At 52.8% G+C, this 22,977-nt stretch overlaps 1 protein-coding gene across 1 annotated transcript; it reads right to left on the bottom strand.

Annotated features, from left to right (window-relative positions):
• Positions 1-8,078: 8,078 nt before the first annotated feature.
• Insyn1 (inhibitory synaptic factor 1) lies at positions 8,079-22,543 on the bottom strand. The gene is made up of 3 exons (XM_032909519.1): positions 21,489-22,543; positions 20,357-21,076; positions 8,079-11,636 (listed from the first exon to the last, which is right to left on the bottom strand). The coding sequence occupies exons 2-3, from the start codon at positions 20,510-20,512 to the stop codon at positions 10,917-10,919; spliced, it is 876 nt and encodes a 291-aa protein (XP_032765410.1). The 5' UTR covers positions 20,513-21,076; positions 21,489-22,543; the 3' UTR covers positions 8,079-10,916.
• Between the last annotated feature and the right edge of the window lie 434 nt (positions 22,544-22,977).

The raw sequence follows: 22,977 nt of genomic DNA, 5'->3' as shown, positions 1-22,977 counted from the left end.
CTTGAAGATCGCCCAAAGCAGCCGTGGTCGGTCTCTAGCTCTAACTTTCAAACCTCATCGATATGTATCTGGTGGCTGGAACCCAATTCACACACGGACCATCAGCTGCCTGTTCAACTTTCCAGCCACTGTTTGGCCATCTAGGGCTCACGGGAAGACCTTGCAGCAGCCTAGCCACAGATGTGTACAACCCCTGGGCTAAACTGTTGGCCCAAAGTCCCTTACTTAGCAAGAGAGTTATGGGGACCGACTTAGAATCCAGTTTCAGTTTCGTTTCTAGTTTTAGCTTCTAACTGCCACACATCACAGCAGAGGGCTGTCCCACTAGAGTCACTGGTCACTTTGAGAGCAGTCGGCAGCTCAGATGCTGTGCACAAAGGTGATGGAGGTAGCAAGAGCAACAGAGACCAACAGAGACCAGGTTACGGGAGGTAATTAATGGTGATCCACGAGGCGCCGCCATAAAGGCCACACGGGGCCATTGAAAATTCTTTCTTCCTTTCTTCCATAGGATCTTTTGAAGGGAGGGGAGAAACAAGCTGTTTTGCATTTTGTATGTGAAGAATGGTTTAAAATAAAAAATGAAGGGCTGAGTCTGATAGAAATTTGAGGCTTGGTCCTGGTCACACACCACGGCTGTGGTCATGCAGTGAGCTCTCGTTCTGATCACACTCTGGCCCTGACTCTGGTCACACACTGACCCTTGATCCTGGTCACAGGCTGACCACCAATCCTCATCTCACTCTGACCCTGACGTGGATACACACCGAGTTCTGATCCTGTGTTATACACGAAGCCCCAACCCCATCAAACTCTAAGCTTGGAGCTCTCTTACACCGTGTCCCGACTGTCCCACGCTGAGCCTGGCTTTTACCCTAGACTGAGTCTCACTCTCAGCCTGATCTCTGGCTACACACAGGTCTTCCCTGGAGCTGAACTCTTGCAACTATCCTGGAAGGCCCCCGATGACCCCCTAATGATGGGGGCTGTCAGGCAAAAGAATGATTCATGTGGCACAGCCTCTGCTATTGCTGTGTCTGCAGCCCAGAGCTCACATCTTTAAACAGTTTAAAAAATGTCAGCTTTAGGAGGTGAAGGATGGCTGGACAATGCTTGCTTAGCATTTGATAAATGGAAGTGGAATTGAGGTAGTAGGAGGAGCATGGTGTGAGAAGGCAGAGGAAATGAAGGTGAGTTTCTAGAATATTCCGCTTCCCTTTCTACCAGGATGGGGGCCCTGGAGCTCCCCCAAAACCAGGTAGATATTGGGAAGGATGTACTTGAAGCCTGTGTGGTATGTACTCTAGCCTTCTGTCTGCAGAGCCTCCAGGAGAACTCACGCTCATAGCCCCAAGCCAGTGGGGTCTTAGTGAGGACAGGGCTGAGGGTGTTAAGCCTCTCAAGCACTGATATCTACAGGCCAGGCTCTGGGAAGCATGGCAGAGGCGGTAGGATTCTCCCTGTCAGAGGAAGCTGAAGGTAACGTTAGACTAGAAAATGTCACATCTAGTGGCAGGCAGGTACTATGCTTAATCAAGCTGGGGTAGCAAACGTGTTTAGAGTTGTAAGTGCTTGAGATATCCCTGGCTTTCTCGGTCCATCACTACTGTACTCCCTTCTATCTTGGCTCACTTGAACCATGACTGCTCACCCCTGTGCAGATTTCTGTCTATCATGAATCTAGTAGGTTTCTGTCCAGTTCCTTAGGGATAAGAAACGGTTCCACCCAATACCAGGCGTGATCACCTATAGGAAGATGAACCCTTCCTAATGGACAGCTAGTTACAGTCCCTGGAGTCCACTGTCAGCACAGCTGAGCTATCCAGGGAGACTCTGCTCCAGTCTTTCACTCTACCATGATGACTCTCGTCCTCTGGGCATAGCTCACTGACCTGACTGCTGGACCCTGAGCTCAGGACATTTCCTGGGTCCAATGTGGTAGGGAAGCTGCCACCTCTTGAGCTGAACGTCCCTCCAAGGGTCTTTGTAAGTAACTTGTCATTGAGCCTCCACAGTAGGGCTGTTGGTAGATCTTCTGACATTAAGAAATCAAAGCTCAAAGAGGTTAAGTAACCCGTGCCAGGGCTCAGAGATAGCAGAAGTTGGATCCTCAGTTCAGACTCAGGTCTCTGTGGAGCCAGTGTCTGGGAATCTGGCAGTGGATCACATGTAGGCTCTGGCTTTCTTACCACCTGGTTCAGGCTGCAGGCGGTTTCTGACTCTGGCCATGGGCAATCAGTGATTGCGAGCTGATTGACGTGGGATAGAGCCTGCTGGATCTGCCTGCCCTCTGCATCTGAGAAACTGGGATGGGCTCTGCTTCATACAAACCAGCTCTCCCTTTGGTGTTGGGGAGGTAACCGTGGTCCCCTTGAAGCCAGTCTGAGGTGAGAGCATGGACCTTCTCAGGAGGCCCCTCTGTGATAGCTACTCCTTGTTGCCAATGGGAAGTCTCAGTGAGGAGCCGTCCAGATCAGGATGCCCGTAGGGGATTGATTGTCTTGAGGTCAGAACTGAATGTGGGTGGCACCATTTCCTAGGCTGGGCTCTGGATTGTATGAAGCAGGCTAAGTGCATAGCAAGAAAGCAAAGTGAAGGCCGTGTTTATGTCTCTCTGCTCCGCACCGTGGATAAGATGCCTTGAGTTCCTGCTGTGTCTGCCCTACAACTGTGGACCGTGACCTGGAAGTGTAAGCTGAAATAAATAAGCCCTTTCTCCTCTCAGTTGCTTTTGTCCAAAAATCTATCCCAGCAACAGACTTGACAAAGGAAACTGCCTTCTTCCCGCTCTCTTTCCTGTTAGAACTTCTCTCAGAGACCATGTGCAAGAGTGAGGACGCCAAAGGCAGTTGGGGCTCTGAAGGATGTGGTGTGAGAGCATCTTGATCTCATATCCAGGGGCTTCTGGTAGTACCAGGCCAGAGTCCATGGATCTTTGCAGGTATGAGAATCCCCCAGTTGCTTGAGTCCTGAGGACACCATTCTGTGACACCCAGTGGGGAGTTGCATTGAGGGCCATTCACATAGGCGTTGTACCACTCCCATTGAAGGCAGTGCTGATAGGGTGGGGGCAGAGGCATAGGGGAAAGGATACTGCCTCCCTGGCCACCAGCATTGAGGGCGTGGAAGGACTTACAGACGGATTTAACAAGCCTTTGCTCATCTGGGGTTTCAGGCAGACAGCTCATAGGGCAAATGCACTGACTCAGCTCATGTTCACTTCCCTGTGTCCCATCCAATCCCTGACGACTGACAATTGCTTGGGAAATGCGTCATCGGCATGGCTGGTGTTCTAGTAGAGGGCAGAAGTGAAGTCTTTTTTTAAAATTATGTTTAAAGAGTGTAAAAACCATTTCTCAGCCCTGAGCTGATGCTCCAAAATTAAAAGAAAAAATTATAAAGCCAAATAAGGAAAAAGAAAAAAAAAACAAAAAAAAACAAAAACACCAAACAAACAAAACACCCAACAGAAAACAAAACAAACAAAACAAACAAAAACAATGAAAACTCCAAACTGGATGAGGGCTTCTGAAACTCCCACCTCAGAGCAGGAGATTCGGGCAACACGGTCTCACATGCTCCACCCCGTCAAGCCTCAAGAAGCACTTCCTTCTTTTCAGGAAGTCCCCTGGAACCAGGAAACCCTTATGATCCTGCTTGGACCACTGGAGTCAAGGCAAGAGGGATACTTATTTCCTGTGGACTCACTGGGAACCTGTCAAGTTCTCAGAAGTACATTGAACTTTTCTGCCCTCGGAAGACCCAGTAGGGAGGGCAGCTGTGGTATGGGAGATAAACTTGAGTGCAGTGAGGAAGGTGGGTGGCAGGGATGCTCAGACCCACCAGGGGCAGAAGGGAAGCATGACAATGAAGGAGAATCACATTCACATGACCCCGGTGCCAGCACCAATGAGTGAGTTACCAGGCAGGGTAGGGATACTGGTGAGTATCTGCCTCACCCAGAGGGGACCTGTTGTCCTACTCCTGCTAACTGGTTCTGTGTGGGAATGGCACCCCAGTAATGTCACAGCTACTGATTTCCTCCCCAGGAATTCTAAATTCGTATAAAACTGTCTTTAAAAACAACAATAATAACATCCAAATGGCCAGGCAATATTGGCACAGGCCTTAAATCCCAGCACTCACAAGGCAGAGGCGGGCAGATGGATCTCTGAGTTTGAGGCCAGCCTGGTCTACAAAGAAAGTTCCAGGGCATCCAGGTCTACCAGGAGAAACCATGTCTTAAAAAACAAAACAAAGCACAAACACACATACACACAAACCCAAAACAAATTAACCAAATAGAAAACAGCAAACAAAACAATAAAACAAACAAAAACCCGCCAGGAATTAAAACAGGTATAAGGCTTCCAGTGTGCGAGCTCTGATTGAGGGTCAGTGCTCAGGAAGCATGAGAGTTGGCTGGGTTAGTTTGACTAAGGAGTGACTGAGTTCCAGGGGCTCTCAGATCCTCTTGCCACAGGCTAGGGAAGACCACCACCCAGACTACCACCTGGATGCTGCTCCCAGGCTTCATGGGGCACCAGACGCTCTTAAGTATGTCAAGAAGTCTGAGGGAAAGGCCTCCTTCTGGAAGGAGGGCAGATGCGCATTCTGAGCAGGCACTGAGGATGCCATGTCTGGGGATCTACCTCTGCCTATACCAGGCCTGGAGGGAAGTCTCTATTGACAGTGGCTGTTGCCCTGCTCTCAGACTCTGGGAACAATCCACTGGGTCCTCCTGTTACAGTGTCAGTCTTGGAGGCACTTGGAAGTTCCCAAGTTGAGCTCTTGTCTTGTTCCTGACCATGCTCCCCAGGTGCCTCTCAGACCAAAGCAACCATTACCTCCTGCAGACTGCTTTAGCACTCTGCAGAGTCACCCATCCTCACAGGTGACTTCCCCTCTACATTCCTGAGCTTTGGGACAAATGAACCTCTTCCTAGCACTGATGCCAGGCATCGTCGGTTTTTAAGGGGACAAGGAACAGAGATAGTACCTGGCTTGCTGACTTTGGGGAGGGGGTTCACGAGGGTTCGGTAACTCTCCAAGCTCCTGGGTCGCCTATAAGCCTCATATTACAGTTTGGATATGATGTGTCCCCTCAAAAAGCTCATGTGTAAAGGGCTTAGCCCACACCTGATGGATCTAATCCTTGAGAGGTGACTGAAACGTGAGGATTCTGACCTAGTCAATGGATCATGCCACTGATAGACTCTTTATTCGATGACATTATTGGGGTTGCTGGAAACTAGGAAGTGAAACCTGACTGGAGGAAGTAGGCTGCAGTGTAGCCCCTTCCTGTCTGTCTCTCTGCTCCCCAGCTGCCATGAGGTGAACACCCCTGCTCCGTGACACTCCTCCTGTCTGTTTGCCTCAGGCAGAAGCAATGGACTGAATCCTCTGAAACTGCTAGCCAAGTAAAGCCTTCCTCCCCCTCAGGTAGTTTACTCAGTAATACTGTCATAACGACAGAGAACTGGTCAACCTCCTCTGAAGTGGGCTCAGTCATCGCTACCACCATCTGCCTGGGGAAATTCTCCATTCTCACAGGAGCATTCCTGACCAGAATAAATATAGAAAACCCCACAAAGATTGGGGGGTCCTAAAGGGGATCATGGAGCCCCAGCCCTCCCTTAGAATCTAAAAGAAGCTAATGATTGGTAAGAAACAATTTTTTTTAGTGGTGTAGTCATGGGTAAGTTTCCAGTGCTCTTGTAAATAGACCTACTAAAACAGAGTCAACAAAAGTAAATACATAAAAGAAAAGATAAATAACTATTTTAAAAAGGAAGGAAGGAAAAGAAAAAAGTCACAAGAATAGAAGGAGGATTAGTTGAGATGAGTAGGGGGGTCAACAGGGGTAGGTAGGAACAAAAGAGGATAATGAGGGATAAATACACTATATATATATTAATCAAAATACAGTATATTGTATAAAATGTCACAATGAAGCCCACTATTATCTATAATTAACACATGCTAATTAAAAACCCTCAAAATGAAATTTCGAAGAACCAAAAGGCATCAGGGTCCAGACCTCTTTCCAAACCTCTTCCATGGCTTCCATGGGCTGCACCTTATAGTGAGCCCCGAGTTGCCCTGTCTCCTGGGGGGCATAGGGTGGGCGGGGCAGCCCTTGAGACTGGGTTCTGTGGCACTTCTGAGATGGTCTGTCACATGGTGAGCCTGTTTCACAGAGCTCCTGACCCCTGCACGTTCCAGCAGAAACAGGAGGGACAGCAGAGCCTCAGGCAGGTGTATGAGCTTGAGTGTTCCTGACAGGGAGTCAGATCCCATCAGCAAGGGGCCCAGGCCCTAGGCAGTGTTGGCCTGAGGTCACCTGAGCCCCCTCCCTCTTTTCAGCTTGTTTGCTGGAGTCCAGTAAAGGAGAAGAGTAAATGAAAATGAGGGCTGTGCTGGGGTCCAGGGCAGGCAGGTGGGCAAGGGCAGGGCACATGAAAATCCCAGCTGGCTGATGTGTATCAGGAAGACACAACCTCGGCATCCTGCCTAGCTGGCTTGTGGGGGACAGAATGGTAGGATACAGTGGTTTTCTAGGGCATGAGTATACCCAGATTACCATGGTGCTGACTGCTGGTTTCATTTAGGCATTGACTGAATCCCTCCCTATCTGCTAGATATCACATCATTGACTTGTCCTAAAGACAAGACTTTCATCTCAGACCAGGAAATGCTCTGCCCGCTATCTCCACCCTGTCAAGGGAACAGAGTAAATTGGTGAGAGCTGCGGATGGGAGGGGAACAGCTCAAGTTCCTAGCAAAGAGTGTCCTCAGCTGTTCCATTTTACCCCGGTTTTGCTCCAACATCTTCCCTCTGCTTTAATAGTCACTCCAGCTATCTTTGCGTTAATGTCCCTATAGCTCCAGATGAACTTCATCCCCACTTCTAGGTACCCAGGGATACCCATTCCAAAGGAGAGGCCACAGACACTTGCTTCATAGGTTTCCCAAACGACAGCAACATCAGGTTCCTGCTTTGTGACTCTAAGATGTTTTCCTTTCCTCATTTGTTTCCTTGCCTGACCTGTGAAAGGATGGTTGTGGTTAATCCATTTGCTCAATAAATAAGTATTGAACAACCTGTTCTGAACAGGGCCCAGCTGAATCTGTTATTTAGTGTTGGTTAAAAGACGTGGCCTGGCACCTGGCATGCACAAGGTTGTCAATAAATGCCAACTTTCTTACATGAGTCAGTTTTGGAAGGAGAAATGGGTGAGGCATGGAGATGGGAGAGGTGGGAACAGAGTGGGACTCAGGAGTGGGTGTGGGGGGCTGAGCCTGCTGCTTCTTGGATTCCCACCCCAAACCACCTTCTCTTGTTAACATGGCCTGGCTCTGTCCAAGGACAAAGGATGGTGTGTGTGTGTGTGTGTGTGTGTGCGTGTGTGTGTGTGTGTGTATGTGTGTATGCCTGTGTGTATGTGTGTGTGCCTGTGTGTGTATATGTGTGTGTGTGCCTGTGTGTGTGTGGTGTGTGTGTACCTATGCGTGTGTGCCTGTGTGTGTGTGTGGTGTGAGTGCGTGTGTGCATGCGTGCGTGCCTGCACGTGTATGTGAATGGTGTATCCTGCTTTCTGCCCTTGGTTTCAGCCGACCGCTTCTGTTGACTACATAGTTGGCCCCTTGGTCCCATGTGTAACCAACAGAGACAAGGGTCCTTCTTATTCTCAGGCACTCAAGGACACTGCAGTGTGTCTATCCTACCAAAATGGCATCAGGCTGAGGAGTCTGCAGCCCCTGGCACGTTTCCGAGTAGCTTCCTCACCAAACCAGCCCCTCTGACTTCTGGCATTTTTTTTTCCCTAGGCATTTTGGTAAGGCTAGACCCAGTAAACACCCTGACTTGTCAAGTCTGAAACTTCACATTCTTCATTCCTGTTCAGCTTTGACACCTCAAACCAGGCTCTCAGAGAGGAGAGACAGAGTTTATGTGCACAGGGGAGCGATGCGTGTGTATGTCTGTGCACGCATGCACAGACAGCAGCATAAGATCTGGCACACTGGAGGTCTTCCATGATGGCTGACTGACTGAATGCACAGTGTATGAACCTGGGGAACTCATTAATGCATTTGACAACCATTTATCAAATCTGTGATCCATTCAGTTTTGGGCTGAGACAGGGGCTATGACGTACAGGTTGACAGTAACCAAGTTTTCTCCAAACAGAAGGTTCACTGGCTTTCTCCTTCCAGCACATTTCTTACCCTCCAAGGCTTGTGCGATTCTTGGGCCACCTAATGTCTACCCTTATGCCAGGACACATATGAGTGCTAAGAAACTGGATTTGGGTTTGAATCCTAACTCATATTGTATGTCCTTTAGTAAATGACTCGACTTCTCTCTCAGACCTCAGTTTTCCCATCTGGAAAATAGGCACAAGTAAAATAAAACGACCTAGCTTGTAATTTCTGTGAGGAATGAATGAGATAAGGCACATGCTCACACATTTCCAGTGCATAGTATGTGCTCATTAGTGGGGCTATTTACTATGCTCAGGCCCTCTCTGCTATGAGGGCCAGCTTAGCTCCCTCCTACCGACTCCAGAGCACCTGCAGCACGAGGAATTGCACACAGCAGATGGCAGGTGAAATCCTACTTCCTAGAAGCAGATAACTTCCTCAGGAGCATAGCTGGACACCAGCAGAGGCCTGGAGGCTGGGAGGAGCAGGAGGCTGAGCTGACGTGCGTGCTCTGAGGGTGGAGGCACCTGCTCTGATGGCGAGAATGTCTTTTCCCCTGGGTGGACATGGTCTGTGTTTCAAGTCTTAAGAAGTCTATCCCACTGCCAGTGAGGTTTGGATGTGGTGGGAACACCAAGAGCTTTCTGAGCCTTCACCATGGTGGACCTGTATCTAAAAACCAGGACCCACTCGCACTATGCCCCACGTGGGCACAGGTGGTTGAGGTTATCTGTGACCAAACACAGTCATATGAGCCTGAGTCAGAGAGGCATTTGAGAAAGGGGAAAAACATCCCTCACTCAGGGCTCTCAGAGACTCTGGTCCTGGGCCTCAGTTTCACCCCCTGTGAAATGGGAATTATTCTGTAAGTTTCATCTCCATAATGGTTGAAAAGATGAGAAAAACTAGCTCATCACTGATGAGGGGAAAAACAGTCTCAGAGAGAAGGGATGAGTGGGAACTGTTCAGTTCAGGGAGGGTAAGCCCTTGCTGGCCTACTTGGATGAGCTAGCCCCAACCAGCCCCAGCTGGCTGTCAGTGGACTCCTGTTCTGGTGGCTGCACCACACTGGCTTTGTAGGGCACTGACCTCAACAAAGTGGGGACAGATCTCATCCTGTGATACCCTAGATCGGCCAGATTTTCCAGTTATGTCCTGCTAGTCCCTACTCTGGCATTATTACACAGCACCTCCCCAGGCCGGGGCAGTGGGTGCTGGCAGAGCACAAGGCCCTCCTGGCAGGTTGTGGTTCTGTATTAATAGAAATGTCCAAGGCTGATGCTCTCACCAGTTCACTGACTGTGCCTCTGCTCCAGGTGGGGCTAATGAGTCACACTGTGGCCATCTTCTAGCCTCAAGCTGTTTGTGATACTTCTGACTCAGAATGGCTTCTGACCCCGTGGAAATGGCTTCCACTCAGCCCCTCTACCACTGGATATGTAGGCTAGGCCATGCTGACCACGGTAGCCAGGTAGTGCCTTCAATTTATATAGAGTGTGTACACTCATCACCCTGCTGGGTCCCTGTGACTGCTCCTGAGATGGTGAAGACTATCAGACCCATTTTACAGTAGAAAAGGTCGAGGCAAGTGAATTGGCCCAGTTGCTATAAAGCAGGGCCAGGCGTAGTCTGTAAACTACTAGTTCTTGGGAACAGAAAAGCTCTGTGACCTTGGGTCTGTTACTTCACTTCTCTGAACCTCTCAGTCTTCTCATTTGAAAAATGGGACAATGAGGTACTGTTATATGGGGTGTTGAGCACAGCGACTTGCTCAGTAAATGGGACCAGTACGACCCTCAGGCCATTTCAAGGCTGTTGCTGGGAAGATCAAAACGCCAGTGAAGCTCTGTTGCTGCTAGACTCTTCCTGCATCTCCACTCGGGACTTAGTAAGGTGAGCCGAGGGTTTGGGTGTGAAGAAGGAGGAGCAAGGCAGAGACCCCGGGCACCCAACTCCTGGTTTTCTCACTCCGGCTGCCTGCCTGAGGCAGACGGCCAAGCGCGTCTGTGTCCTGGGTCCCAACACTGTGACAGATGCTGCCACTGTCCACAGACCTTGGGTCTGCTCAGGGACAAGACCTGAGAAGTCTAAACTCCAGAGCTAAGAATGGGAACTGAAAGATCGGAGTAGCCTGGCCTTCTCAGATTGGACCGGCCTGGTCCTGCAGGCTTCGTAGCTGCCAGCCTCCTGGCAGTGCAGCCTGCCCCACCTCAGGCCATCCCTCAGTGTTTGGGGGCAATCCTAAGATACAGGGGTGAAGGCGGGGTTGCCTCTTCATGTGTCCCTGTCTCAGGGGAGACAAGGAACAGGTCTGCCCAGGAGGACAGAGGTGCTTCTGGGTCTAGGAGTGATGCCAACTTGGGGTTCTAAGTTCTTACTTTCTCAGGTGAGCCCAGCCCTGGCATACTGTTCCCTTAGCTTTTCTCTAGTTGCTGAGTTCCCTGGATTGGAAACAGCCCAGGTTAGTAATCACAGACTTCCATGGTGTGTGTGTGGGGGTTGTACTGGGCACGGTAGGGGTCAGCTCCCTTCAGGGAGGGTGAACTCTGGGCATCTGGTTGTTTTAGGATGAGCTTTCTGAAGGCTTTGGGGCCTATGGGCCCGGATCCTTAAGTGTTTATGAATTTTATTATGACTGTGTTTGTTTAAATATATATATATATATATATATTTATAGCTCTATGCATCCCCCGCACCACCCCCCCAAGCCCCTAGTTCTTGCCCTTAGCTTTCTGTTTGGTGGCTGTGTAGGGCAGCACTGTCTGCGTGCTCTTGTCTGATACTGTCTGAGTGCTGCTGTTCCTTGTGACCCTCCGGGTCTGTTCTGGGGCCAACGTGGGGCCCAAGCGTCGGGTGGTCAACGGAGAGCGTTTGGTCTTGTAGGGGGCTGGGGAGGGCTTGAGGGGGCCTGTGTGTGGCTCCACACGGGGCAGCTCTGGGGCCAGGCCCGCCTCCTCCTCCTCTACCTCCTCACCATCCCCCTCTTCATCATCACAGCACAGAGCGTGGTAGAGCACTTTGTCACTGAACCGTACCCTCTCCCTTGTCCCTGGAGTCCGCTGGGGCACCTGGCCCTTTGCAGGGCCAGCACTGAAGGCCTCTTCACTGGAGGAGTCTGGTGTCTCCACTCGTGGCCCATTGGGGATGGGCAAACCACCATTCATGAGCTGGTAGTCAGGGCCTGTGCCTGGCCGTGGTGCCTCAGGACCATCCACCGAGTCTGATGGGGTAGAGACATCCAGGAAGGAACAGAACTCCCAGCTGTCTGAGAGGATATCAGCCGTCATGAAGTCCAGGTGGCCCAGGTCAAAGGGACCGCCCGCACCTGCCTTGTCACTGCTGGAGGTGCTGCTCACAGTGGCCGTGGTCCAGTCATCTGGCTCCAGTTCAAAGTCAAAGTCAGAGGTTAGCTTGTCGATCTGACTCACCACCTGGCCAGGGAAGGGAGAGGAGGTGAGAGGGGCGAGGTGGGACTCAGAATTACCTAGGTGTGTGCGTGTGTGTGCGTGTGGGGGGGGGAGAGGGAGGGAGAGAGAAGAAGGAGAAGAGGAGGAGGAGGGAGAGGAGGAAGAAGAGGAGGAGGAGAAGGAGGAGGGAGAGGAGGAAGGAGGAGGAGGAGGAGAAGGCTAGCTCCTGGCATGTTGCCTCTGAAAGGTGGTGCTGGAACTGAAGGCAGCACACAGGTTTGTTTGTACTGTTAAGAACCCAAATTGGGGCTGAGAAAATAGTTCAGCTGGTAAAGTGCTTGCTTTATAAACATGAGGACTTGAGTTTGACTTGTAGAACCCATCTTAAAAAAAAAACAAAAAACAAAAAAACAAAAACCCTGGGCATAGTAGTGAGTACTTATAATCCTAGCCTTGGGAAGCCTAGGGATGTGGAGCTGGGAGGATCCCTGGGGCTTGCTGGCCAGCCGGCCAAGCCTACTTGGCAAGTTACAGATTACTGAGAGGCTGCCTCAAACACACACAAAACCAAATTGCACAAGTGGACCACTTGTTCGGAACACTCCTTTAGTCCCCTGGAGGGAGGCAGACTGCCTTTCACCAGGCACCCTGTCTATCCACATAGCTTTCTCTAACACACTTGCTGTTTGGGGTGAGGATAGTATAGTGACTGGGGTTTAAGCTCCTTCTGATTGAAAGGGGGTCAAATAAAAGAGGTCGAGGGTCTCCAGCAGGCCCTGAAAACCATGCCCTGGGGACCTCCTAGATGCTGGCCATAACGCGGTAGCTGTACTTGAAGTCAGTGGAGACAAATGACAAGGGACAGTCAGAAAAAAAGACCCTGCCCAGCATCTTGGAACCCTCACTGCCACCAGTTAGTGACTCATTTCCAGGATCTCTTTCCAACACTGGAGACTGGAGCAACAGGTGTGTGGCACTGGCTGAGTCACCCTCCCTCTCTGGTACCCTCGTGCTCTGGAACCTCCTCCCTCCTTGTTTCCTTGTCCATTGATGAATGGAGATCAATCCAGGCTTGCTGGAGAAAAGAATAAAGGCAGGATTCTTTGGAAGTAATAAAGAAAACATCCACCCTGGCCCAGAGGTGATTGTTGAAGCCACTGTGGAGGTCACTGTACCCTATTCTGCCTGCCCACCTCCCACCCACCCCAAGGGAAGCCCTTGGTCTCTGAGCAGGCAGCCCTTCCTGCAGATACACAGTTGCCTGTGCTGTTATTAGCACATAAATCGGGGTAGTCTGCAGTGAGGGAGGGCGGCAGATTAGGCAAAGGCCTAGGGAGAATACAGAGCATGAAGCTGAAGAGAGGAGAGTCAGGCCAGGACTCAAACATAAAACAATAAAGACTAAGCCACGGGGACTCGGGGACAAAGCCATGTAGTGAGCCACCAGGAACTGCATCTGGCTTCCAGCGTCTGGTTGGCATTATCTGCCTGGGTTCAGGGAGGTCAGTTAATAAATTAACTAAGTAAGTCCTAACCCATAACTCATTCCTGGGAACTGCTACCACGAGATGCTGTTCCAGGCACGGTGAGGTGTGGGTAGGAAGTAGCCCAGCATAAAGCACAACGACACTACCTGCAGCACCTGGACCAGTGGGGGACTGTCCCTAGCCCTCTTCAGGTCTGGTTTTCAACCTCTAAGTGGGGTGAACGTGTTTACTTCTAAGGAAGATTCAAGGAATCTGCAAGACTCAGTATGAGAAGGTATTTAGGCCTGCAGCAAACCAGAGGAGTCAGGACCCCTTGGACAAGTCACCTAAGCTGGCTGGGACTCAATGTCATTTACCATCGAGTGTCTGACCAATGTCAGCAGAGCTTCACAGGGAGGACTCAGAGGAGCCCCAGGATCAAAGCGATGTCATCACATACCTCAGATCATCTCACTAGCGCTAGGCTTTGAGATGATCTACACCCTTCCTGGGATACTCTACACCCTTGAGACCATAATGCTCTCAGGGGCTGCCTCTTTGGCCTGATGGCTTGGTGCTGGGGCAGTCTTAGGAGCCGGCTCTGCCGTTCAGACAGCCGCATGCTCAGATGGGACTCTCTGATTAGTGGGAGTTGTCAGCAGCTGCTGCTGCCCAAGGCTGGGGGTGCCAGGAGGAAGCTGGAGTTGAATGGCTTGGCTGAAATCCCACAGATTCAGCCGAGGCCAGGCTTAGTGAAGCTCGGCAGCGCTATCAGGCCCCAGGCCTGAGGGATAGCAGGGGTGTCTCAGGTACACCCAGCCGAAGCCTAGAGGCCCAGGAACCCGGACATGCTTCTGTCACGGAAGAGGCCCTGGCTGGCCACCTGTTCTAGCCGCCTCCCCACTGGGTCCCTTCCCTTCTTCATTAGCATCCTTTCTTGGTTCTGCATGGGGGTATGGAGGAAGGGAGGGCGAGCAGGAGGCAGTCTTTAGGTCTCATGTCTGCCCCCTGTTGGCAGTGGAACTGAAGGAAGATAATAATTCACTTCTAAGTTGTATCCTCTAGCTCTGACAACCCTCTCCTTGCTCAGGGAGATGAACATGAAAGAGATATGAACATATTTTAAACTACAGTGTTAGGACAGCCAAACCCCTTAGTACCTGGGCTCTGGAAGCCAGAGCTAGACTCCAGCCCTGACCTCACTACTTACGAGCAATCTTAACTAAGTTACTCAACTTTCTTCTCTCTGCCTGAGAGCTGCTGTGAAGACTTAAGCTAATGCCCCTGGGAGAGCATGCAGAACAGTGTAAAACACCGACATCCACCATGCACCAGTGAGCGTGAGCGCAGAGCCAGGACCAAGAGCAGATGGGAATCAGGTTCTCACCTAAGAAATGCCACGCTGATGGGTGGGTTTCAGAGCCTGCTCAGAATGCCAGGATATGGTAATGTGCCTTCCATAGCCTGTGTGCCAGCACTGCCCATTTTGCCTGAAGTGTGGGTGTGTCCATTCAGAACAGAACTACAAGAGGTCCATGAGGCCCGTGGCTGTGAGGCTCACGGGCAGATCTGGCTTCCCAACTACTTAATGAACAGAAGTGAGGGTGAGAAAGGGAAGCCCTGTGCCCGCAGAACCTATCTTCTGGCAAGGCCATGGTCAGCTCATAAACCTGCTAATCCTTCCCTGGTGCCCCGTTTCACAGGTCAACATGGAGAGCAAGTGTGGAACAGACCCATGCTACCTGACTCTCTGATCCGACTGTCTCGAAATCTGTGATTTCTCTCCAAGATTTAATAATCATTTTGCCTACATGTAATTTGGGATTGTCTTGGAGTGCAGAGAAATAATTATATACACAGAAGGAAAGAGGGGGAGAAAGAACCAGAAAAATCTCAAAGCTGGGGCACTAGAGAGACACTGATGAATCTACCTGTGCTATTGTGCTTGCTGACAGGGAAACTGAGGCCTAGCACGTGGAAAGAGCTGAGGTAAAGCCAGGAGGGGAGTCCTGACTCCTGGGTCTGGCATCTTACAAACAAGATTAAGCTGTTCCAGAGGGGCCAAGAGGGAGCACTGTGGAGGGAGAGTAGAGCTGAGGGCCGAGACACAACCTAGCCCCTGTCCCAAGGGTGTCTCTCACCTCTGTCTTGATCTCAGCCTTGCCCACTGAATCTCCCCCAACAATAACTTCCTTCGAGTGCTGGGTTCATGCTCTGCACTAGGGATTTCCTGATCAGCCTCAGGACCACATCACCCCTCTGCCTCCAACCCTTCCCTTCTCCAAAACCTTTCCAAACACCACCCCCTTTCCCCTCCAGCAAGTGGCCTCCCCCTCATCTCTCTGCACATTTTCCAGAGCTGGAGCTCCAGCTGCCACTAGGTTCACCTGGTGTGCCCTCCCTCCCACCATCATCCTCACTTCCTGGAGGAAGCCTTGCTGGTCCCCAGCTGAGGGCGATATTGGTCACAGTTATACATCTATGTTGTGATATGGTCGGTATCTGCCTCCCTACTAGACAGGAAGCCTAAGAAAGAACAAAGTGGGGTCTGTTTCACCTATCATTGCGCTCCTGGCTTGGTACGGATATTGGCCCACTCTATAAACACAGCTGGAAGAAGGCAGGGAGGCATGAGTGCATGCATTCGTGCACGCACATGTGTGTGCACTCCTGCTTGCCTGTGCGCACACACATGGGTGCACATCCCCTGAGGCTCAAGAGCCAGGGCTGAGGGATCCAGACTCACAGACCCAGTGTCCCACCCCTTCCTTCTCTCCCAGATCCCTGGGCAGCCAGTTACATAACTGGGGATCCTGCATTATTTATGACCACTGATTATTTTTTAATTCTGTGATTACATTGTTTATTATCTTCCTGGGGGGCTGTGGCATTGGGGAGAGAGGGAGTGAGCTGACCATGATTCACGGCTCTCATCCTGCAGTTTGGCCTAATTGGCTAGGGAGCCTCTGCGAATCTGTCCGGAGGAAGAGAAAGCAAAAGGAGAAAAAGGAGGAAAGAAAGGCACGGACAAAACAAGGAAAAAATCCACCGAGGTTTCACTGAGCTGCGGGTACTAAGCTGACCCACTTTGGCGCAGCCCTTTGGTCCCCAGGTTCTCCTGCTCCAGCTGCTTTCTGGTAGGCCACATTTATTCATCTCTTACTAGCAAGGCCTGTGGCTTTCCACGCCACCTTTACACATGGCACCTGGCCGATAGACAGGAGAGAAACGGGCTGCCACACTGCCTGCCTCCTATGCCAAGCAGGCGTGGGACCCTCCACTGCCACCTCAGGCTGAGGAGGGGCTGGGCCTACCCCACTCTCCTGAGGCTCTCGGGAGACAGAGGTGACAGCACCCCCATGTTATTTCCTACTCAAGATGCACGGTTGCTGTGGGGGTACAGGTGGTTAATAAAGGATCACTTTGAACGCCCACCTTCCCCCCGCATGGAACAGGAGGAAGCGAGTGCATGTTCAAGGTGAGCCCAGAATCTGGTGGGCTAAGGATGAAGACCCCTTCACCCTGTGTGGGAGCTCTGAGTCTGTGGGCAGCAGGCAACACTGTAGGAAGGCAGAAATATAACCAAGATATATTATTAAAGTGTGTGGGCTTCTAACTGACAGCAAACTTGAGTTCTACGCTCTGATGCACAGGGTCCATGGGACACCCCCCATCCCAGACCCCTGCCCTTCTCTGATCCTCTTCCCACTGACTTCCCGATGATGGGCACACTCCCTCCTCCAGATCCGGGTATCACAGCTCCCACCACCTGCCACTCTCTTCCCCTAGATGTCTGCTGTTATCTGCAAAAACCACTTTATAGGTGTCCCCTGAGTACCCTCATCCCTGTCAGTCTCCCTCCTTTCCTCACTGGGTAGGGGGTAGAACTACCTTCCGCAGGTGACCTATTAGAGGTCTCTACCAGAGCCAGGACCTGGCCCCGACCTGCCTGTGTTTGGCTAAAATGCTGATGCAAGACTCTGGAAAACAAGGGCAGGCAGTGCATGGAAGTGCTAGACTCACTCAGAAACAATACCTTGTAGGGCCTAGCTCTATGGGACAGCACCTGCCTAGCACGTGTAGCTGGGCCCTAGGTTTGATACCTAACACTGCAAAGCAGAAAAACGAAACAAAAAAAGAGGTGACTTTGTGTCTGTTCTATGTGATTTATATAAGGGAGAATAGAAACCTTTGGTATCTTCCTTTTAAGGATGGGCGGGCAAAAGCAGAGAAACAAAGTAACTTTCCCAAGCTCACAAAGTTCAGGAGGTGGAGCTCTGAGGACTGAACCAGAACTCTAGCCACCTGGCCTATGCTCTTTGTCCCTTGGGATGGTCTGTCTCTAAAGAAGATCCATGGAATCTGAGGAGTTTAGGGAACCTGCTGGGATGGACCTGGCATCCTGAGTATTGGGGAACCTGGGAGAAACGAGGGCTAATTAATGTCTGACTGTCATGCCACATCCCTGGACACTTCGGTTTCAGCTTTCAAAGTGCTTTCAAATTCCTTACCTCCCTTAGTCTCCCACCCCTACCCAGGGAGCTGATGGCAGAGCTGTGGTGGGGACTGGGAGGGTGAACAGAGGGAACTCCAAATCCTCCGCAAGTGTGAGCAGATATTGGCCCCTCCTTCATGCTATGCCTACAATGTCACCATGTTAGATATCACTTGCAGCATCCCTGTGAGGGACAAGACATCAGAAGCCCCTGTTCTGAGAGGAGCAAAAGGAGGCTCAGGGGCTTAGAGCAGAGGCTTTGGTGGCTTGCATCTTTCGGTCAATTTCAGGCTTTGTGCTCAGGAGTGTGTGTGTGGGTGTCTTCCAGGGCTAGTGGTGACTGGCAGGGAAGAGGAGGTACAGACAGCAGAGCCCGCTTCTTGCTGCCCGGCTCCTTTCAACAAGGTTCCTGTGCAATACCCCTGCCAACCATGTTTGTAACCCTGGTCTCCATACTCAAGTATTTGGGCTGAGCTGGCAGGTGCTGACATCGGGTATGATGAGGGAATAGGGGCTTGCTCATTCTACCATGGGCCCACCACAGCGCTGATAGAGAAGCACTACAGAGGGCCTGAATGGAGCCAGCCAAATCAGCTTTATGTCTTCCTGAAGGACCTAGAGCTACACCAGAAGTTTGATACAGGACCTGAGCTCCGTAGATACTCCTGTTCCCAACAACCTCCAGCCCACAGGAAGTTCTCTTCTCCGTTTGGGTCTCTCTTCTTCTCTGTCCAGCACCCTATGCACACATCCCTTTCTGGGGGACTAGGGAGCTCTGAGGCTCAACCCCCACCCAGCTGGGTACCATTGGCAGCGGGCAGGCAGTGGCATACGGGGTAGACTCTGGTTTCCATAGCAACCTGCCAAAGTCTTGGGTGGAGACACATGGCCTACAGATGTGGGGGGAGGGGACTCATCACTCTGTCCTGGCTCAGACCTCTGGGGTGTACAGACTATCACCTAGAGTGCTGGGGTGAGGGGCATGGGAATCAGTAAGTCTGAAAGGGATGATGGAGGCATCTAAAAGCTCCGTAAGTTAACCCTGGCACTTGGGCACAACTCAAGCATCAGGCATCCCTCAGAAGTTGTCAAAACGCTGAAGTTATACAGCAGCCTTCCTGCTGAAGTTTCAAATAGGTATTGGGAATCTTGAGTTCTAGGCGCAATCCTGTTATGGGTGGGTTGTGGGGCTCTGGGCAAGCCCCTATTCCTCTCTGGGCCCCAGTTTCTTCAATAGTTAAGTGGATAGGGCTTGTCTGAACTACCTGTGAGATCCCGCCAAGTTCTTGATGACTACGCTGAGGCAGAAGAGGCAGGGGTCTGGAAGATGCCCCACTGGGAGTTGTACAAAGGCTAACCCCCAGGATTATAGACAATACCAGCTCATGTTGGGGTCCCATGTCCAGGCCTGAGATTGACAGTTTGGATAGTTCCCATGGCCCTGATAAAACTGCAGAGCATCCAGAATAAGACAGGCTGGGGGCGGGGAGGGGTTTCCTAATCCTCTGGATTCATGAGGTCAGAGGAAGATTGTTCAGGGGCTGTGGTCTTTGGCGTCCAAATTGTATTATGGAACCCAGAGCCCAGCAGCCCAGCATATGGGCAGGTGCACTACCACCTCTCAGCCCTGTCTCTGGCGAGTTATCTCCTGGCAGGATTCATGAAGCAGACCCTGGACCATTGACTGCACTGCTTTTAAGAGGCCTGACTTCAATTCACAGCTCCCTTCAAACAACCGCTCTCCCTGGCTTGGATTCAGACCATGCTGCAAAGGCATGGCTTTGCCCATCTCCTTAGCTTCCTTGAGCCTCCTTCCCCAAACATAGCTGGTGGGGGAGCTGGAGTCCATAACTCAGAATGATCCATTCTCCCTCTCTCTCTGCAGGGGCCCTGGTTACAAGCAGTTGAAAGTTGCCTAAAGCCCACCTGGCTGGTGAAATGGGACCCAGCGGGCAAATTCAGGCCAGCGGCTCAGAATGCTGGTCATGCATTTTGGACTTGAACACAGCCCAGGGGGCAGGGTGGAAGACATGTGTACCTCATTACTCCAGCAATGTGGGAAGCAGTAATTAAACTAGGCTCTGCTTAGAAAGACAGAGAGGCTTTCTCCGTGACTTTTTGGTCCTTGCAAAAAACCCACCCAGAAGCATGTCCTGTCGCAGGTTGGGGGTTGGGGTGGGGACTCAGCTCCATTAAAAAGAATTCCAGTTTTTCCTCAATGAACAGAAGGACCTCTGATCCTTACCAGCAGCTCCCAGCCACCTTTTAACTCCAGGACAGGGAGGCTACAGCTGGTTTTAACTCCTCTCTGCCTTTGGAAATGAGAGTTTGGAATATCTGATCCCTGAAGTAAATCTTTTTGAGCTAGGCCCCAAGCAGTGAGGATTGACTAAACAGAGCCATCCACTCTCCTAGAGTCCTTGCTCAGAGTCCAGGAGGCAAACAGTGGGGTCAAGGGGCAGCTTGGGTTTCAGAAGAATGTGTCCCATTAAGAATGGAGTAGGGCAGATTTAGTCCTCATTAAGCACCCTGAGTGCTAACCATAAAGATAGGCTCACTGATAGCTCAGACATTCTCTGCCACACCAAGGCCCCATTACCAGCTCCAGGGATAGGGATTTTAAGCAAAACAGATTTGAGGCAAGGAGAATGGAAAGGGTGGTCCTCAGCGGAACAGCCCATGTGCACATAGCATTGCACACTCAAACACAGGTAAATGCTTTACTGCTGAGCCCAGCCAGGAAGGGTGAGGGTCTGTGTGGCCCCTGTTGGCCTCTCACTCACCTCCCTCAGCTCCTTAGCCACTTCTTTGAGTTCCCTCAGGATGCCTTCAAGTTGCCCGATGACCATCTTCATGCGCTGTCGAATCCGCTCTCTTTCTCCACCACTGTTGGGGTCGTCACTGGGCTGCCCGAGGTCCGGGGCACCCCGAATGTTCATCCTTCACCACGTGGCCGCAAGCCTGCCCATACTCGCCCCAGCGGGGCACACACTTCGTCTGCCTCCACGGAGCCCCCCTCGGACGGGCAGAGCTCCACATCTTAACGGCCCCCCAGCCTACCCTGGCCTTGGGCGGCCCTCACCCAGCCCCTGCTGCCTGCCACTCCACCTACTCGCCTCTGGGTGGGGGATGGAGCACCCAGAGGGAGACAGAATCTGACGGGGGGGGGGGGTCAAGGTGAGGACACAGGAGGGCAAGGGGAGGGGCCTTGGGCCCAAGAACAGCTTCCAGGACTTGAAGTGCCAATGGTGTACAGAGCTGATCTTTGCCTGAATCTGGATGCGGAGGCAGGGGGATGATTCTGCAAGGACTAAGGGTAAGAGATGCCCTTGGGATGGGGGAAGGCAGCAATCCCCTCGCAACTCCTAGGCAGTTACAAAGGCAGAGGTCTTTAGATGCAGCCGAACCAGCAGAGGGACGGTGATCAGGGTCTTCCAGATGTGGAGGGGGCTCCAGATGTGAACTGCGCTGGAGAGGGAACTGGATTGGAGGAGGGCAGCCCCCTGCAGAAAGAGCGAGCCTGGCGTCAGCTCTCCCAGGCTGCTGCACCAGCCTGCTGCTGCTGCCTCCCTCTTCTCCCTGCCTGCACCCTCCTTCCTAGCTGGAGATTTATTTATTTATTTTGTTTGTGGGGAGGGGTGGTGGAGGCAGATGGTTTTCAGCATGCCCCTCATCTACAGGAAGAGTGGAGGAGCCCCTGTTTTAGAGGCATGAGTCCTCAGCCTCCTCTGGGGCACTCTAGCCGTGCCCCCCCCCCCGGCCCCCAGGCACCAACCAAGCTTGGCCAGACCGGTTCAGCACAGGGCCTCTCCAGTTCTTCACCCTTCTTTCAATGACTACAGGGTGCCCTCCTATCCAGAGGACCCTTCCTCTCCCAGCCCCGCCTTCCCTCCCAAGCCGAACTCCCCTACTCACCGAGGGTGGGGGTAGAGGCCTTTCCTCTAAGCAATGTCGGGGGCCGAGCCCCAAGGCGAGATTGGGGGGCCCCCAAGTCTCCCTAGGGCGGGCTTCTCTTTCTGGACCCTTCGGCTCCTGGCCTCAGGAAGGTCCTCCGATCAGTGACCGGAGACATCTGGGCGGTGGGAGGGGGCGGGGCCTCCGCGCTCCCGGGAAGGGGGCGAAAAAAAAAATCTCCCCACCACGCTGGCCAGGCTCCGGGTCGCGAGGGTCCGGCGAGCTCGGGGGCCCCGAGGCCACAGGTGACCCGAGCCGAGGTAACACCAGTCCGGTCCAGGCGACTGAGCCAAAGTCGGAGGGCTGGGGAGGGCGCCGGGATCCCCTCAGCCCACGCCCGGCATTCCCCGGGCTCCACTGGGTTCGCGATTCTCTCTGTCCATTCCAGATCGTCAGGTCTGAGCCCCTCCGGGGTCTGTCCTGCCCCTGCCTTGCTCTGCCCTTCCCGAGCTGGCACTACTAGGCGTCCGGAGTGCACTCAGCCGGGACCCAGAATGTCGGTGCTCCCGCCGGGGTGGCGTCTGGAGCGGCCGTAGAAACCGCTCAGCCCAGCCCGGCAGTCGGCTCCATCAACGTAGGGAAAAGTCCGGATTTCTTCGAGTCTCGGGGGAGGGGTCGCGGCCGTGGCCTGGGGGACCCGGTGTCCAACACGGCTGAGATGAGAGCACGAGGTGGGGGGCGGGGGAAGATTAGCACGGCGGGGCTGAGCAGAGGAAGCAAAGGAAAGCAGAAGGGGGCGAGCGAGACGCCAGGGAGGCGATGGAGGAGGCGCGCCGGGCCGGGCCAGGCACACCAGGCGCGCAGCCTCCGCTCGGCTCCACCGCCTCCAGCGCGCTCGCTCACGGCTCCGCGCCTCGCGACCCGGGGCGCCGAGTGGCTGCGGATGGGGCAAACGAGGCACCCGGGCTGCTCCGGCCTCTCTGCCCAGCCGCTTCGCCCTCGCCCTGCCCTGGCGGTCCGGCTCCGCGGGCCTGGCCTGCTTACCCCGAGCGCCGCCGCGCCCCGCCGGACTGGCCGCCCGGCCGGGCGCAGGCTCCCTCAAAGGCCGCCGGGCTCGCGCGGCTCCGCTCGCCTCGGCGCTGGCAGGGAAGGGGCCGGCCCCGCGCGCCGGGAGGGAGCTTTTAAAGTGACACACACGCCTCCCAGTGCCCGGAGCGGAGCGCGCGAGCCGGGGGGTCTCGCCACCCTAGGGAGCGGGTTGGACTGGGCGCCAGCAGGGCTGGAGGAGAGCTAGCCCGGTCGCTGCCTGCTGCCCGCTGCACGGGGTGCACAGAGGCCCGGACTTGACGCCAAGTTCCTTCACCTCCTTTTTACACAATCCCTTGACCCTCCTCCCCTCACTGTGGTGTGCCCCGGGGTTCCCCTTCTGGCTGTTACCCTCCTCTGCCATCATATCTCAAACTGCCCCAAATCTTGTGTCAGTTCAGTAAAAAGAACACAGCCAACCTTT

The sequence above is a fragment of the Rattus rattus genome, chromosome 8, assembly GCF_011064425.1.
Source record: "Rattus rattus isolate New Zealand chromosome 8, Rrattus_CSIRO_v1, whole genome shotgun sequence".
NCBI lineage: Eukaryota > Metazoa > Chordata > Mammalia > Rodentia > Muridae > Rattus > Rattus rattus.
The sequence above is the reverse complement of the archived record's forward strand: the minus strand, read 5'-3'. Positions and strand labels throughout refer to the sequence as shown.